We start from the raw sequence: 18,947 nt of genomic DNA, 5'->3' as shown, positions 1-18,947 counted from the left end.
AGAATGACTGATCACTCTAGTGTACTCTCCAAGTGACTCTCAAGCCTCCTCTTATACTTTTCCTATTGACATATCAGCAGCCGAGATTAAATCCCTAATCAACGGCTAAGATTAGATTTGGCTTGATCCATGTCTTTTGGACCATTCTAACACAGTTTCATATTAATACACATTAATATTTTACTTTCCCTAAGTTTAGACTTAGGGACTCCATTAAAAATATTAATTATTTTAATATCTCCTGAACTATTTAGAATCTACCCAAACCCTTTCTGGGTATTGAAGATCTCATGTGCCCCAACCTGTCCACCAAATTTCATGGCTAGAGCACATCCGATGCTACCCCAAATCAACACTCCCTCTTAGCGAGGACTGTGCTCTAACAATACTCCTCACTGAGTATTACTCTGATCATCCGACATTGGTCCCTCTGTTGATGCTAGGCCTGTTGCCCACCATCCTCTGCACTGTTGTATCCTGTACTGTCGCCCATGGTTCTGCCACTGCCACTGCTGCATCTGTACGACAACTCCCTCTACATCCGTGTTGCTGTTGGTCCTCTCTCCCAGCACTACATCCGCACTGCACCTCCTCTCATCATGTTGCATCGTGATGCCGACTGCTGCACTGCAACTCAGTTACTGAGAAGTAAGTAACTGATCTCCCAATCTGACCTCTCCATTGGGCTAGAGACACCCACTGATGCTGAAACTCCCTCTGTCGTTGACAAGTGCTCCCTCTCTGACCTCTATGCTGCTGCAACAAGTCCCTACATCTCGCATTGTTTCACACCTCTCTATGCCATCCTGCACTGGTGCAATACTCCCGTGCCTCTCACACTGTTGCAACCTGCTAGCCTCGCGTTGTCCTGAGACTTCTGCACTATAGCTCTCTCTATTGTTCCATCCGCATCTGTCTCTACCTGACTCAGCCAGTCTTGCTACTCCTCTTCGGGGCTCCCGTAGCAAAGTCTAATCCAAGAGGCTGGGTACCTCGAGGATCCTACCCCTCATCGCCTATAGTCGGCCTGACTACAGTTTGATGTCTCCCCACTTCTGTTCAAGTGGTGCGTGTGCACTCATGGCACAGTCATCGTCTATCAAAACTTCCTTCTCTACCCGTGTTGGTGCTGCCTTAGTCTCGGAAGACTCTCCCTTACTCTTCTTCCTTGGACATTGGGTCGCATAATGACCCAGCTCCCCACAGTGGAAGCACTTGATCTTGGAGAGATCCTTATTCTTCTGCGTTTCCTGCTTTCCCTCAGATGCTAAGGCAACATCTTCCTCCTCCTGTTTGACTTTGAACCCCTTGTTGTTGCTACTCGTCCTTGACTGTCGTCTGATCTCTTCCTAGCGAAGAGCCGCCCACATCTCGTCCCAAGGTGGGAGAGTCCCTCTACCCAGTGTACTCTGGATAAATACCTCCCAGTCTTCTAAGACAGCATTCAGGGTTGTCCTCACCATCAACTCCTGATCCAGCGTGACTTCTATAGTAGTCAACTGATCTCGGCTCTCATTCAGTCCTCCGAGGAAGGTGTCAATCAGTTCTCCCTTCTTCATCTGATACGACCTCAACTGATTCTCAAGTAGCATTCTTCTCTGCACAAAAGTATGCTAATACAATTTCTTGAGAGCCTCCCACATCTCATATGTCGTTTCCTTCTCGGCAATGTGTGGTACTACATGATCCTTGACCCCGTCAAGGATGATGCTCTTGGCCCTCGACATTGCCTCCTCGTACTTGTTTATCATTGGGGTTGATTGGGATAGCTATTACCTTCAAGGCAAAGTTCTTGACAGGATTTCTGTCAAGTACGGATAACATTATGGCCTTCCAGACTGTGAAGTTCGACGCTCCGTCCAGTCTATCCTGGTCTCTTACTCCGTGTAGTGCCATGATGCTCTTCTACTTCCCTCCTGGAAGTTCTCTGTTCGACTCCTCTGAGTCTCTACTTCACGTCTGCAAGTTCACTTCTGGACTCCCTCTGAGTCCCGGTTTCCCTCCTGGAAATCCTTCTGCCGCTATCGAGATGCCCCCTACTCTGGTTGTCTTGTGCAATCGCACCACTAATCTGGGTTCCTCGGCCAGAAACCCTCGGCAGCAACTCCCTCCTCTTGGCCTTGCTCTATCAGGATCTGTTCTGACTACAGTACCTCACCAACTCCACTCTGCAATATTCCCACAGCCTTCTAAACCCCAGCAACCTGAAGGTGAGAGCTCCTAGGCGCTACGCAATCCCGGCACCAACAACCCGGTCTCCTTACCCAACTGCATCAGCCCTCCCAACTTCTGTGTGGCTTTGCGTGAGGCTCCTTTTGCCTTCCTTAGCCTCTACGCTGCCTCTTCTCGACTCACCCTTGATGATGCGGGCACTGCATCACCCTTCCTTGTTGCTGCTCTACTAGAAACAGCTTCTGTCACCTCGGGACAGCTGTTTTCTGCTGCTATTGCTCCGCTCAGCTGATGTCCTTAGTCCTCCTGTGATCTGCAATCACGCTCTGATACCATGTTGAAGTTTCTAAGTTTACTTAGTTAGAAACCCTCCATGCACTTTATCTGATTTATTCCTACCTACTTGTTATTTTACTTAACAAGTTATTTACATTGTAGATACTGAAAAATAAACACTAGTGCATGCTCAACATATTACAGATCAACAACTAAAGGAAACAGAAACAATCACACCATATGACACCATTATTTTTGGACCAATGTCGCTGGGAAAACCCAAAGTGGAAAACTGATGCAGCTATCTGAGGGTTTTCTTATTAAGCAATATCATAGTACAATCTGGGTGCCGAAACTGGCCTACCCAACAGAGAATCTCCTTGGCAGTAATACCTCTCAATTTGAGACAAATCTCTTGGTTGAAACCTCGGATAATCCTTCCAGCAGCTCCTCAGCACCAATCTGCCCCAGAAACCCTAGAGTCAGCCTTTTCTGGACTATGCCAGCCCCTCTCTGCCCAGTGCTGGCCCTGCATCACCTCGGATGGGTCTGTGTCAACCTTAGGAGGCCCTACGTCAACCCTCTAGCCCTTTGCGTTAGCAACGCTGGCCTCTTTGAGGCTCTGCGCAGCTCCCGGCTGCCTCTGCATGGCCCTGCGTGAGCTCTGGCTGGCTCTGCGTCACTCACCCCGACTATTGCGCTGCTCTCCCGGCACTATCTTTGCCTCTCTGTCTCTTTGTACTCAATGCCCCTCAATTGCAACTCCCAATCACTAATTCAATATCTCTTAGCAAACCCCGCTCTAGAGAATAGAATCACTGATCACTCTGGTGTACTCTCCAAGTGACCCTCAAGCCTCCTCTTATTCTTTTCTTGTTGACATATCAACGGCTGAGATTCAGTCCCTAATCAACAACTAAGATTAGATCTAGCTAGATCCATGTCTTTTGGACCATTCTAACACAGTTTCATATTAATACACATTAATATTTTACTTTCCCTAAGTTTAGACTTAGGGACTCCATTAAAAATATTAATTATTTTAATATCTCCTGAACTGTTTAGAATCTGTCCAAACCTTTTCTGGGTATTGGATATGTGAGTGCCCCAACCTCTCCACCAAATTTCGTGGCTAGAGTACATCCGATGCTACCCCAAATCAACAAAAAATACCTCTAAAAATAATTTTATTTAACCCCCTACCAATATAAACCCAATACACCTTCCCAATTTAAAAAACCCCTACTTTCACTAGATATTGTAGGTATGCATTTTTCATTAACATTTTTTATACCCCTTTATATTTATATTCCTTTATTTTCATTAACATAAGCAGATTCTACAACTACTAGGTAGCTAAAAACTTGAAAGGTTAAGAAAAAATAGGTAGATATAAATTGGTTGATTTACAAATACATACTACGGAAAATTTGAATAGAAAATACAATTTGAAATCTCAATTGCATCTATCTTCTATTGAATACTCAAAAAGATACACTACAACATTTCAAAACAAAACCTTGATAACCAACACAATGGCACACCTTTCATCTCACTTATAGAATAGGAAGAGGAGAGAATGTACAATGGATATGGACACATGCAAAATCCTATCAGGTTGGACTTTGTCAAATCATAGCACTAAACTGATCACCTAGTGCACCATAGTTGCATGGTAAGGGTGCCAAGTAAGTGTGTCTCCATCAAAATATGAACTGGACCATACAAGCATGCATCCCTTTCTTGAGATTTGTGTCCTCTATCGAAGATGGGGCTTTCTCATGCATAATTCTTCTAATTGACTAAGGATTTGCACCCTCTTAGTAAGAATAGATCATGTATGCTAAAAATAACAAAAGAAAAGCTCTATTAATAGAAAAACTCTATCGAAAACTAAAATTGCTAAATTTGAAACAACATCTAAACTGGAATTAACTAAAGTTGTGACATGTGTGCCCTATCATGCAAGCACCGTCTTCATAACAATAGTTTATTTGTGCCATGCATGTGCCCTCTACTAACCAACAGTTGGTATCATTGTCTCTGTCACTTTCGTTCAACCTGTTCATCATTAATCTAAGGAAAGGGTGAAGGTGCCATATATGTGGTCTTCTCTACTGCCCCATCATTGGGAGGATCGCCAGCTGAACAATAGCTAAAAGTATTAACATGCACATTAGACATAGATCATAGAGGTATTAGAAATGTGATGCATGTATGTTCTAGAGAGGGGTTGCTTGGGAGCGGGTGCAGGAAGTGGGACTAGAGGCGGGAAGTGGGAGTGGAAGCAAGAGCGAGGAGTGACATTTTCAAAAGATTTTGGGAGTGAGTTTTATATATTATATATTTTTATATATTTTGATGCATATATGTCAACAAAAGCATGTAGAATGATGAATTTGTGATAAAAAAACATAAAAACATGGATTAAACTTGAAAACATCATTCATCTAGTACTTATAATCTTCATCATCCATAGGTCCACATATTACAATTTCTCATTTATATAGCATGTAAGGGTGCACATAACCAAAATAACATCAAGTGCCATCCATCTCTGAACCGAAAATACATCAACAAATAGGCTCTGGATGGCCCCCTAGCAACCAAATAAATCATGCTACAACAAATACCTACATATCATCAAAATCATTTCCTATCTTGGAATCTTTGTCATTAATATCACCCTCTAAGTATTAGCATAAGATAGGAAAAACGTAGCATGTCAAGTCAAGATTTTGTTTGAGTGACGAGTACATTTTTAGCAGGGTCATGATAGAGAAGTTTGACAACATTGTCACTAACATCAAGGTACATAGAGGGCTTGTTTTTATTGATCAAATACAAGTTCCATACCCCAATACATAAAAAATCCAATGGAAACATTACAATCCCCCCAATCCTGAAATCCGAAAAAATTAATAACTCTGTTGGATTTTGAATGAGATTTAAAATTCTACTTTCTCCATACGAAATCTAATGAGGTCGGAACCACTCTCAAACATCCTGAGTCATTTCATGGTAAAAGGATGAAAATGAAAGATAAAGGAGAATGTCACTTTTACTTTGAGAATTTAATATTACCATGAATTGCATGTCAATACTAGAACTTAGAACCACATGTTTGAATATTAGGCTACTATGGACCTAATATTACCATAATTTTTTTTTTCTCCCTCCCATTCTATAATGTCCCTTTTTGGTGTTCCTCATGGCATGGTTAGGATGGACTTTCAGGGTTGGGGCAGATAGGGTCACAAGTGAAAATTTACTTCATCAGTGCGCCCAAGGGCTTCTGGAGGTGCTTCATGGGGTTTTATGAGGTCCAATGGAATACGCTTGGTATATTCCATCATCTACACAGTTTGCCTTTCGTTCCATTGCATTTCGACAACTTTCAAAAAATAGCATTATTATGGGGCCTAACTTAATTAATTATGCTTGAGGTGGTGTTCCGAGAAGATTATTTGATGGAGCACCTCAGTGTAATAGCTCGTAGGAACTGGAATGAGAAAATCTACAGGATGGGATGATGAGAAGTGACTTCTAGTGGCCGGAGAGAGTAAGGTGGGCAATTTACCATTTTCCTTAATTAAAAATGACTTTAATTAGTCATTTAATTAAGGAAAAATAATTAATTGGAGGAAAAGGCCCAAAAGTGACTTGAGTGATAAAATTAAATTAAAAAGTCACTTAAGATAAAATCAATGGAGAAGCTTCTAGAATAATAATAAAATAATAAAATAAGATGCTTCTAGAGACTTGGAGATCTATCCATCAGATCTATAAAAGAGAAAGGGGAGGTCATTTGGAGACATCTTGGATTTGTGTATTGTCTTTGTGGTGAGGTTTTGAGAACCCGGTTCTTCACTTTAGCAGTAGCCCCAGGACGGAAACCCTCGGGTGATTCAGTGAGAGTGGGCGAGCACCCATCTCTTCCCTTGGTGGATCCATTCAGGGTTCATAGTTTGCAATTTATTGATTTTCAGCTTTTCTTTTAGGCCAATTGCGGCATTATTGTAGATCTATTTGGGGCCATCATCTCAGCAATATTCCTGCTCTTGTACTAGCTTAATTACATATTAATAAAATAAGGCTGGAATCTTCTGCATGTTTATATCGTCTATTATTCAGTTACTGATTCTATTTCCTGTTTTTGCCGTAAATTTTGTGGTTTAATTTGTGCAAATTGTTTATGGTATTGACGACTTAAATTTCTTAAGTATTTATGACTTGGAATTTCAAGAAAACGCCAAATTGTACCATTTGGAACATTACAGTGGTGTCAGAGTTGGTTTTCCTGCCAGCCTGAGGGTTTTAATTGCAGATTTATATTGGAGGTGTCGAAAGAAAATTATATCCAGATGAAACAAGGTTAAATTCTTCTATTAGTCGAAGTTGTGAATGTTTTGCAGTAAATTATGTTTTGTTGGAGAAACAAGCTATTATTGTTTGCGGATTAAAATTGTTAATCTATTTGCCGGAGGATAATTGTTTCAAGTATGTCGAAAAAATTGTTGGACCAAATTTATTGCAGGGCTGAAATTACTCTGTTAGGCCAAATTCATTTTGCTGGCCAAAATTATTTGCTAGATCGAATTTATATTTCTAGACCAAAATTATTTTGTTCGGTCAAATTTATCTTTCTATACCGAGATTATTTTGCTAGGCCAAATTTATCTTGTAGAATCAAAATTATTCTACTATGGGGAATTTCTCTTGGTGGGCGAAAATTATTTGTTGGACTGAGTTTATTTGTTGGAGCCCAATTTATTTGCCCGAGCCTAGTTTATTTGCCATAGCCAAATTTATCTATTGGGGCTAAGTTTATTTGTTACACCCAATTTATCTTCCATATCCCACTTTATTTACTAGAGGTTTTGCAAGAGATTTCTTTCATTTGAGTCGGCGATTTTGTAGTAAAATTCTAATATTAAAGAGTTGGAGCATTGGTACAAATTTATCTTATTTGGAGCAGGGTGCAGATTTCGGCAAATTGGAAAACTCACACTAAATTGGGACTTTCCAGGTCAACTAGAATTTGACCAAAATTTTTCTAGGTTTTGTGAGAGGAGTCTGTGGCTAAAATTTCATAATTTTCCGGATGATATTCAAGTCTAAAATACTCATTCTTATAGCAGGGAAAATTGTTGGTTTAGCTGAGATTTTCACACTATTTGAGCATTCTGGGTCAACTGGAATTAGCTCAAACGATTTTTGGGTTTTATTAGTTGGGGTGTGAGGAGCCTGTCTCTAATTTTTCAAAAAATTTGGAGCAATTTTGAGGGTTTATTTTGAAAAATTCCTATAGTGGCAGTAGTAGCAGCAACAACACTATTTTCGGGGAATTTGCACATTTTGGGGCTTTCCAAGTCAGCGGAAATTAGCCCAAGATTTTTCTGGGTTTAGTAGATTTAGGTGAGAGAAGCCTCCATTTAATTTTTCAGAATTTTCTTAGCAGTTTTAAGGGCAGACACTTCGGTTCTTCATCAGTAGCAGCAACAGCTTTTTCTGGGGGATGTGTCCTACTAGTTTGGGCCATTTCCAGCACTTGGGTCTACTTCTGGGTTTTGCATGCATGCAGTGTGGTATCAAATTCATTTGAGCATTATAATTCTCTCAAGCATTTTCCTCTCATACTTATTTATGTTGCAAGTGTTTCCACTTTATCTACAAAGTGTTTGACAAAAGTACTGCTTGCTAATTGTTTGTTAAAAATTCTCAAAAAAAAAAAATATTTGTTGAGTTAGTGAGAGAGTTTGGTGGGTCTACATGAGGTGTTCATATTATATTTGGACCTATATGTAATTGTTGAGTGTGACTTGTGAGGGAATTGTTGTACTGTTATTGTTGTATTATCATGTACTTGTCCTCATTGAGCTAAAGCCATGGAGAAACTCACAAAACTCCTAAATAAATTGGAAAAATTAAACAATGACCCTTGGAACCACCATGCATCATTGGACCAAAAACCCAAGCAAGACAACAGACCTTTATCAAGAGGGATCTATGCCATTCTTCAAAAAGAACCAAAGGATGTGCAGAAGGGGCAGGAAATAGGGCACAAAATATTTGCACTAGGGACAAATTTGAAGCACATGAGGGTCACATGGAAAGTCCTTTTCAAACTGGATGAACTGGATGCACTCACTTCCGAAGTGAACCAGTTAGAAGGGAAGAAATTCATTTGGGATCTAAGACCAGCTACGCGTGCTCTCATACAACCCAAGTTCTTGGAGGAACCTTGTGAAGGGGTTAGACTTCCAATGGCATCTTGTCTTAGTAACATCATGAGACTAACTGCCCCTATAGCTCCTTACAATGATGATGTTATGAAGAGAGTGTTCAATCTGATAGTAGATACTTTTCAGGACTTGGATGACAGTGCAGGTTCTACCTTTGGGAAGAAGCTTGATATTTGAGAAGCTATGGACATGACTAGAACTTATGAAATCATGTTTGATCTAGAGTGTGATGGTTTGATCCTGGAGATGTTCCAATGCTTATTCAGCATTAGGAAACATCATCTTAACACAGTCATAACACACATGCAATCCATCTTGTCATCATGTATGAGAGGTTGTGATGCCATTTGTCGGGAGTTGCAGTCTCGATTGTTTTCGTTTGGAGGAGAGAGCAATTGGTCTCACCTGCTGCCTATGAGCTAGCTGAAAGGTTGGTTGAGTAGAACATTGGATTGTTCAGGAGACAATTGACTAGGGAGGAGCTGCTCAGGTTTCATGGATCATGCAACAAGAATGAGCTAAGGAGGAAGGGACTTTGCTTCATCTACAAGGTACCTTGGGGACCTGATCACTCATGCTTATGTGACACTGAGGAGATGATAGAGGTAGAGCAGGTTGAGATTCCTTCTAACCATCAGGGTGAGGATTCCTCTTTGGACGAGTCCATGGGTTCATACAAGGATGCCTTTGAGGGGCACAAGTCATGTAGAGTTGTTGACAGTAGGCCAAATTTTTATGATGAGTAGTCAATGGACCCTATGGGAGACATTCAAAATGATGAGTCACTAGTGGTAATTTAGCGTGAGCAGCATATGGTGGAGCATGAGTCACCTGAGAAGGAGGATGTGCACAGTATGCATGATAAGCCTTTTGGGGAGAGCTAGTTGGAGGTTCATATTGAGCCTGTGATGGTGGAGGGTGTGCAACCACCCTTGGGGTCAGCCATTGATGAGGAGCAGAGAGTTGTACAGACAACCTGCAGGGTGGCAATATTTGCAGACACTTGTCCTCAAATGGTGGTGGAGGCTGACAGGGTATTTTTGCGAGAGGCTAGTAAACGGCAGGAGCGCAGAGTTCCCGATCAGAGGAGGGAGGAGCTGTTGGAGATGGTGGTACTTCCATCTTTGGGCCTACCCATTGATGCGGTGCAGTGGCAGTCGATAGAGTTGTAGTATTTCCAAGACAAAACCCTCTCCAGGAGTACATAGACAGGGCTTGTAGCACATCTTGCATGCTTTTGCCTATTATAGTGAGAGGGGCAGGTTTCCTTAGACAGGTCTGGTTAATTAACCAAATAGAACATCATCAATTGAGAAGGGACCCATATCAACCCAGTAGGCTTGTTCCTTACATAAGTGTCCATGCATTAGATTGGCGAGAGATCATGTGCTGGTACCTTATTGATGGAGTATCATTCTTAGTTAGAAGCATTGTACTATAGGAGCCCTTAGAAGTGATGGATATTACATGCTTCAATTGGCAACTAGATAAAGGTTGGCCACTCATCAGTGTTTCAGCACGGCATCAACATGATGAGACTGACCTTAGTCTATGCCATGGGTTCGATTTGAGAGAGGTGATGAGTTGGTATGCAATGGATGGAGCAGCATTCATGATTGGAGCTATAGCACAGCAGGAGCCATGGAGCCTTGATACTTGTTCTTGGTGCCATTGGGATCTAGGAGGATTTGTTGATCACAGGTTCAGTCAGAGATTGGTCTGGGATCCGAGGATTAAGGGGTTCGTTCATGGTGAGTTGATACAGAGGAAAAGCATCACCTAGTGGTTCGTATGAGATTCAGGCATTGGGTCTCAGCTACGTTGGGCCACCAAATTGGTCCACGGATTTGGATTGCTTGAGGGAAAGAAATCTTGGGACGGGAGGACTTGTAATGTCCCTTTTTTTGGTGTTCCTCATGGCATGGTTAGGATGGACTTTTAGGGCTGGGGCAAATAGGTCACAAGTGCAGATTTACTTCATCAGCAGGCCCAGGGGCTTCTGGAGGTGCTTCATGGGGTTTTGAGGAGTTTTTATGAGGTCTGATGGAATTTGCTTGGTATATATTCCATCATCCGCACAGTTTGCTTATCGTTCCATTGCATTGTGACAACTTTCAAAAATAGCATTAGTATGGGGTCTAACTTAATTAATTATGCTCGAGGTGGCATTCCGAGAAGATTATTTGATGGAACACCTCAGTGTAATAGCTCGTTGGAACCGGAATGAGAAGATCTATAGGATGGGATGCTGAGAAGTGACTTCTAGTGGCCAGAGAGAGTATGGTGGGCAATTTACCATTTTCCTTAATTAAAAATGACTTTAATTAGTCATTTAATTAAGGAAAAATAATTAATTGGAGGAAAAGGCCCAAAAGTGACTTAAGTGAAATAAAATTAAATTAAAAAGTCACTTAAGATAAAGTCAATGGAGGAGCTTCTAGAATAATAATAAAATAATAAAATAAGATGCTTCTAGAGGCTTGGAGATCTATCCATCAGATCTATAAAAGAGGAAGGGGAGGTCATTTGGAGACATCTTGGATTTTTGTATTGTCTTTGTGGTGAAGTTTTGAGAACCCAGTTCTCCACTTTAGCAGTAGCCCCACGACGATAACCCTCGGGTGATTCAGTGAAAGTGGGCGAGCACCCATCTCTTCCCTTGGTGGATCCATTCAGGGTTCACAGGTTGCAGTTTATTGATTTTCAATTTGTTTTGGAGGCCAGTTGTGGCATTATTGTAGATCTATTTGGGGCCATCATCTCAGCCATATTCCTGCTCTTGTACTAGCTTATTTACATATTAATAAAATAAGGCTGAGATCTTTTGAATGTTTATATTGTCTATTATTCAGTTGCAGATTCTATTTCCTGTTTTTGCCGTAAATTTTATGGTTTAATTTGTGCAAATTGTTTATGGTATTAAAACTTAAATTTATGAAGTATTTATGAGTTGGAATTTCAAGAAAACCCCAAATTGTACCATTTAGGACATTACACACTCTCGATACTCCCATAGTTCTCCTAAACCTCTATTTCTCCAACCCACTTGTTTTTTGCCTCTGCGTGGCTAATGTATTGTATAAACAATACCTTATAATACACATATTGCTATACAACATATAAAAATCCTTTACCCCCTATTATATGCTCAATATATTATTTAATTTTTTCCTCATTATGCCCCAATATGAATGCAAGTGATATGGTATTGCTTTGTCAGTGAATCCCCCGTGTCGTGGATGCATTAGTTACCAACTCGGCCTTTGTTTTTCCACCCGTCTTATGCACCTTTTACTTTTGCTTGATTTTTCTATATATTATTGTTCATAGCTCAAGGGTTAAAGCCTACTTTGAATGATATTGCAATTGTATCACCCCTTAAGGATGATTCATTTCATTGCTCATCGGGGTTGGGACATGCAAAGGTTCCTTTTACGATGTAATGGAGCAACATGTGCTCAGGAACCGGGTGATGACCATAAGGAGTGAGGTAGAGCTCATCCTAGGCTTTTGCTCATGTGCCAATTTGTATGTCTAGGCCATATTTTGCATTTTGATATTCTTTCTTTTGATTTTGTATTGTGATCATGATATGTTCTTTCTTTTTCTTTTAGCTGCATCAACGTCCCAAGGAAAAGTTTTGGGCCCTATCCAAGTATGAGGATGTATGAATGCCAAATCCCAACAAACCAATGGTCAATTGAACCCGAAGAATGGATGTGAGATAAGGGTTTGTAATGTATGATGGAAAGTGGTAAGTATGGAATACGGACAGATGGAACTATACTATCTCAATCAGTGCTTCCCGAGTAGTGCTCCTATACACATTGGGCCATTAGGGGAGGTCCCACTAGACTAAGATGGAAGATTAACCCCCTATTTAAGGTGAGAAAACAAAAACACTGTGAAAACCCCTCTCTTCAAGTTCACCTGATAATCCATATCAAATGCCCAAATACAAATAGGCATAAGCACCCAATTAAAAAATGAATAAAGTACCTTTTGATTGGAAGCCCACCTACGTCCATGTGCTCTTGCCGAATGGGTGAGAAGCATATGGCAGCTGGCTGATGTAGGTGGCAGAGATGTAATGGCATGTAATCAACTAGTGGTGGCTATCAAGGGTTACATGGTTGACCGGCTGGATGTGAGGAATAGGAGAAAAAAATTTCCTATAGGTTTACCCATTTTTTGTGGGTAACAAACCCTAGAGGAAAAATCAAGATCAATACTAGCACTTGACAATGTTCTTGGAATTCTTGCTTGTGTGATGCAAGAGGAAACTAGGGCTTGTGCTTATCCTAGGGAAAAACATGATTGTTAGAGGAGTTGAAGAGTTCAACACAAGATTTGTTCGTTGGCTTGAGTTACTCACACTATATTCCTGTAGGGGTAGTGCCTCTTGTTGTGAAGCAAGAGGAGATAGTGTTAGGGTTTCAACCCTAAAGAAGACATGAAAGAGAGATCTAGCACTTTGGGTTATATTGCAGCCTTGTTTTTGTGTGATGATGCATGCAGACTAGGGAAAGATCATGGAGTGTTAGATGAGTATCCATGTATGGTCAATGGAGTCTTGAACTTGGTATGATACCTTTTTGGAACAAGACTTGTGTATTGTATTCTCAATGTTCCATGGATGTCATGATGCTTGTATTGATGCAAGAATTGAAAACTTAGGGTTTGAGGACTCAAACACTAGGATGGTCACAATGACTTGGAGGATAGTGTTAGAGTTGTTTTGAAATGCATAACTTGTGTGATGCATGTTGGTTAGGGTTTGTAAACCTTAAGGAAGTCAAGAGAGCTAGCATGGAGACCAAGAGCATGGTGAGATGCCTTGTCTAGGCAAGTAGTTGTCATGTGATGACATGATGTACTGGGATGCATACTTGTGTTATGCAAGTGATGCAGTTACCAGCTTTGGCTCGGAGAGATTCCTAGCTTGATGGAGTTGGAAATTAGGATTTGACAGTATGTGATGCTAGCTGCCTATAGTTACCCTAGTAAGGCTGGGAGGGCATTGTGAAGTTATCCTAGTTTCTGATATGCAAATGGACTGTATGCACGAGCTTATCACAAGCCGTTGCTATGTATTTGTACTCCATTCTTATATTAATATTTAAGTGTACATTGCTGTACTAAATGTCTGTACTTGCAGATTGATTTACAGCTTCTTTCTCATGGTGATTTGAGAATTTACTAGTGCTGGTATATCACGCTGATTTGATGTAACAGTAAGCAAAGTTACTTGGGTGAAATAACAAGTATAGGATAGATAACAATACAGATTTGTAGCTGGTACAAATAGCTGTGATAACATCAAATTCAGGTCTCATTTGTACTTGAGGATGGGCCCTTCAGGGCTGGGAATCATCCCAAGTTCATATTTGATTTGATGCTTTTTTCCTTTAGCTGCCTAGTTGATTAGTTGATGGAAAAATGATTTACACGCTAATATAATTGATAAATCAGATCCATCCCTACAGCTGAAAGTTCATTAGGAAACAGATCCATGAAACCCTAAGGTTGATATCTGAGTTGCAAAAGGTGCTGAAAATAGGGAGCACTCAACTGAAGGATTTCTAACATTTAGAACAAACGATGCAAACTGTTTTCATAGTTTCTAATTACCTCAGCAAATGAAGTGTGTCTATTTTTTTCTGCAACTGGTGCCATTCGGGACTTGATCTGTTCACAAGCATCTAGAACTGCAGCACCATACATGTCAGAGCTAGCTGAAGCTGCTGTAGGTGATGAATTTGGTACCTGAAAACAGTTCAAAAGAAAAAAGGTTAGCAAAACATTTGCCATAGTTAGTTTTATTGCTTGTTTTCGAGAACAAAACTTTATGTAGAAAATGCCTTTATCTAATATGTTTTCAGTGTTTCACATTTGGTTCCTCGACATTCTCAAACAATGTGAATGATATTCTATGGTTAATTGACAAGTCATGGATTCACTTATTGTAAGCGCGCTCTTTTTTATTATTCATGTCTGTCAAAGAAGCATCAAATAAAAAAAAAGGCTCAAAGTTCACTCTACCTTGTCAGTACTTGTCTCTGAAATAAAGACACTGTCGACAGAAATGCCGAAAGCAGAAGCAGCAATTTGAGCAACTTTGGTATGAAGTCCTTGGCCCATTTCAACACCTCCATGGGTCACTAAAATTGTTCCATCAGTATATACTTGAACCAGAGCCCCTGCCTATAGTACGAAAGTGAATCAAAATGGTTTAGGAATAGAACAACTATTCTTGCAAAATCAGCTTTAATAAAGAAATGGCAATATTTCATTTTCTTTGAAGTTGAGACAGACATTCCAGCACATAAAAGCATAAATTGAAGTTCTCAAGAAAAAGGAATGATTTTTTAATGAATGGTTTTAAACCAAACCCATTAAATAAGTTTTCTTCTGAAACTGTAAACATCTAAACATTTTCCAAGGTACGTTGTGTTTATTTTGAAAATGTTTGTTATCCCTTAGTCAAACTGGCATGTGGTTTTTTAGTCACAATGGCAAGGGATGGATTGTGGTGACCATAGGTAACCTTAAAAAATATAACCAGGAAAGAATTGCTTTAGCTATCCTGTGCAACCTAGCAATCTTTTTCAAGTAAAGTCCTACTATATTAGCCACCTTATGAGCCAACATAACTGGAATAAAGTGAGAAGCTTTAGTTAGTTCGTCCACCACTACCATCATTGAATCATGTTGCATTGCAATCTTGAGCAACTTGGTGATAAAATCAATAGTTGTCATCTCCCATTTCCACTCTGGAATTTGTAATGATTGTACCAAACCTGTCAGATGTCTATGTTTGACCTTTATTCTTAGAAATTCCATACACCTGGCTATATAATCAACAGGACCCTTATTAATCCTAGTCAAAATATTGACTTCTTACTAATGCAATTGTCTTCTAGTAACCAAGATGCACAGCATATGGAACATTATTTATTTCTTTTAATACAAGATTCTTTAATTCATAAGAATTTGGGACATAACTCTATTTTTATGCATAAGAATGCCATTCTTTTCCAACATGTAACACTCATACTTCTGTTGTATATTCTTTTGCTGTAAGACTTCTTTTATATATGGATGGTGCTCATTAGAGGTAACAGCCTCAAGAATTATATTCCTCGAATCAGATTTGCACATACTAATGGTTGTAGTATGCATTGCATGTACTCTTATACTAAGTGCATTAGAAACCTTGTTTTCCTTCCCACTAAAATGTATAATATCAAAGTCATATTCACTGAGAAATTCCAGCCATCCTGTTTGCCTGGCATTTAAAGTCTGTTGCTCAAATAAATATTTCAGACCACTATGCTCCATTCTTAACTCAAAGTTCCTCCTCATCTGTAATAAAGAGTGCCTGTTTAATATTTGATAATAGAATATTTCTGCAAAAATATATTGAATAATAAATGATTGATAGAATGATAAAAATGATGTTTACAATGAGCCTCATGATGGTCTACTTAAATGCATTGACTGGTCAAAAGGTCAAAAGGCATGTTGCCTTTACCTTTCATTAAATTAATTATATTATTTTTATGATTATAACATTGCCACCATCTTAAGGAATGCTTTGTCCTAAAAGCATAGTAAATAGTATTCTCTATAGTTGAGCACGCTTCTATGGTGGAATGAAGTTTATCTATTTTTAGGGTTTTGACTTCATTTGTGCTTTGAGTGTTGATGAGGTTTCTTTGAATTCTTTGCATCATAGTATGAAGCAGTAATGACAATATTGCCAATATTCAGAAATATTGCGATATTTTCGGGAAGACGAGATATCGCTGAGGAAATATCGTGATATTTTGTCTCCCCGAAAATATCGCGATATTTCCAAAATATTGGCGATATCTCGGGAAAATATCGCGCTACGATGGCAAATATCGTCGGGCATAGAAAAAAATTCGCCGCCACGGCTAGAAAAGGCCAAATTCGTTTTTTTTTCACTCATTTTGTTTTCTGATTGCTGGAGAAGGAAGGGGAGAGCATTGTGCTTGCTGCCAAGGAGGATTCGAGGGTTGAATGGCCATTATCGCCACCAACAACAAATATTTTGTTGACCAAAGATTGAAGAACAATGAGACAATCTTCATTTCTTCCATTAACATGTATGTTCAAATAAACCCCTATGTTAATGATTTTTTTGATAGTTTTAGGGTTATTCTTGCTTGCCTATTTGCCTACAAATATTTTGCTTATTTTTTTTTCCATTTGCTATGATTTTCATGCCCATGAGCAAATGCAAGGGTTTTCTCGATATTTGGACAGCAAACTCCATTTTTTTTTTTTTACTTTCAAATGCACCCGCTTATTGTCATTTATGATTTTTCATTGAATTCACATTGCAAATAATGTAGCAAAAAATTTATTTTTGTAAAATGAGGTGGTTATTACTTATTAATTCCAAATTTTTTTTTGGTGCCCTAGGTTAGAGTTAGCTCACTACAAAATTCAAATATGCCAAAAGCCTTCGACCCATTTTGGGAGTATGGAGAACCTGATGGTGGGGCAAATCGGGCATATCTATCATGCAAATTGTGTGGGACCTGTTAGCGCTTGGAATTCACCTACGCTGAGATAGACAAACTCTCAAGGCTACATCAAACCATTTCACCTCGTAGCTAGCCCTACGAGGTATGAGAAGGCTCTCTCGGGTCAGATTCGATAGATCTTTCAATATGATTAGGCTGACCAATTAATAATAAAGATTTTAGGCTAGTAAATTGATAAGGGGGTTGATTTAATGATTTGTGGGGGTTTTGGTGGCAATTGGTGGAAGTGCAATTCAAGGTGCGGGGATTGAGCACAGTTTTCACAGGGGGATCTAAGGGGCAAGGTAGGAATGAGTGCTGATGCCTTAATCTGAGATGGATGATCAGAGATGATAGAGGAGAAGCTAAAGAGGGCAAACACACAATTCGAATCCTCTCTAGACAGTAGAAAACATTAAAATTGAACAAACTAAAAAGCTGAGCATGTCAAAACATGAGTTCAAACTTTACCACTTCATCTGTCCAATTTAGAAGCATAAGAGAGATGTGAAACACATAAACAAACTTACAAGAACATGTAGAGAACACACCATCAACAATCAGATCCACAAGAATCCTCAAAGATGTCTGTAAAACCCTGGCTTTCCTTGCCTTCAATTGCAGAAATAGATGCACAATATACAATAAAGCTTCCTTACACAAGAGTCCAACCATGAAAATGAGAAGGAGAGAGCATAATATAGACCATCTAGACCATCTAACTCCTTTCCCCACCTCTAGGGGTCGAGCTCAGCTTCCTAGGGGCAGTTTGAACTAATTCTAAATTAAGCACTAGATAATAGGCAGTCCAACAACTTGCCTCTATTACTTAGCTAACTGATTCATGCATTAATTATTCACTTTTTACATCAAGGAAGCTTCTAGAAGGGTAAATAGAGATAAAATCTATCAAAGTGCCATGAAAATATTACATTTATCCATCATCTACAAGTAAAAATAGTCAACCATAGTCAAAACAGTGTTTTTTGACCGAAAATGGCAATTCTGGCAAATCTGGAAGTTCTGGTCGCGCCCCTGGAAGTTCTGGTCGCGCCCCTTCACAGCTGTTTTTGAGTGGGTTCCACTGGTCCAAATCAGGTGCAAAATGGCTCATTGGAAAGCTTGGCCTGTCTACTTTCCATCCCAAGTGGAATTTCTGAATTTGGTGTTGATTTGACCCCTCAAAAACCATTTCTCCCAAGGTCACTTTCTGCAACTCAAAAAGTGGGCAGAAAGTCATTTTTTAGGTGTATTTTGAGCTTTTGGAGGCTCAAAACTCAAAATCAGGCTTCTCCCAAGTATTGGTAATTTTTCTTTTTGAATGCCCTTTCCAAAAATGCCAAGTTTTCAAAATTCCGAGCAGCCCTTCAAACTGGTCTCACCCGGGGTGAGACCGGTTCCTAGGAAAAACCTGTAATTTTACCAAAAATTTTCAAAATGCTCAAAAATCTTCAAAATTTTCACATTTTGGTGCTGGATCAAGGCTGATCAGTACCATGATGAGTGAGGGAAGCTTCAGCCAAAATACGGAGTGGATTTGGCCTTTTCTTCCTCTTCCGGGCCTCCGACAGCTTTCGTTGGAGAATTTTCATTTTTGGCTTGCAAACATGTAACCTCTATGATGACCACCTTTGCCACCCTTATGAGGCCTCTGCTGTGTCTCAATCTCAGAAGATGATGATCGGTCATCACCTTGCTC

General features: G+C 39.8%; 1 protein-coding gene across 1 annotated transcript in view; it reads right to left on the bottom strand.

Annotated features, from left to right (window-relative positions):
• LOC149153420 (xanthine dehydrogenase 1-like) overlaps positions 1-18,947 on the bottom strand; it is a 362,995-nt gene that overhangs the window by 146,888 nt on the left and 197,160 nt on the right. The window contains exons 10-11 of the mRNA XM_089437948.1: positions 14,736-14,897; positions 14,325-14,459 (exon numbers count right to left, since the gene is read on the bottom strand). Coding sequence (XP_089294074.1) covers positions 14,325-14,459; positions 14,736-14,897 — 297 coding nt within the window. The remainder of the gene's footprint in view (positions 1-14,324; positions 14,460-14,735; positions 14,898-18,947) is intronic.

The sequence above is a fragment of the Pinus tabuliformis genome, chromosome 9 (genome assembly GCF_031772625.1).
Source record: "Pinus tabuliformis cultivar Carrire ecotype Pingquan chromosome 9, CPIR1, whole genome shotgun sequence".
NCBI lineage: Eukaryota > Viridiplantae > Streptophyta > Pinopsida > Pinales > Pinaceae > Pinus > Pinus tabuliformis.
The sequence above is the reverse complement of the archived record's forward strand: the minus strand, read 5'-3'. Positions and strand labels throughout refer to the sequence as shown.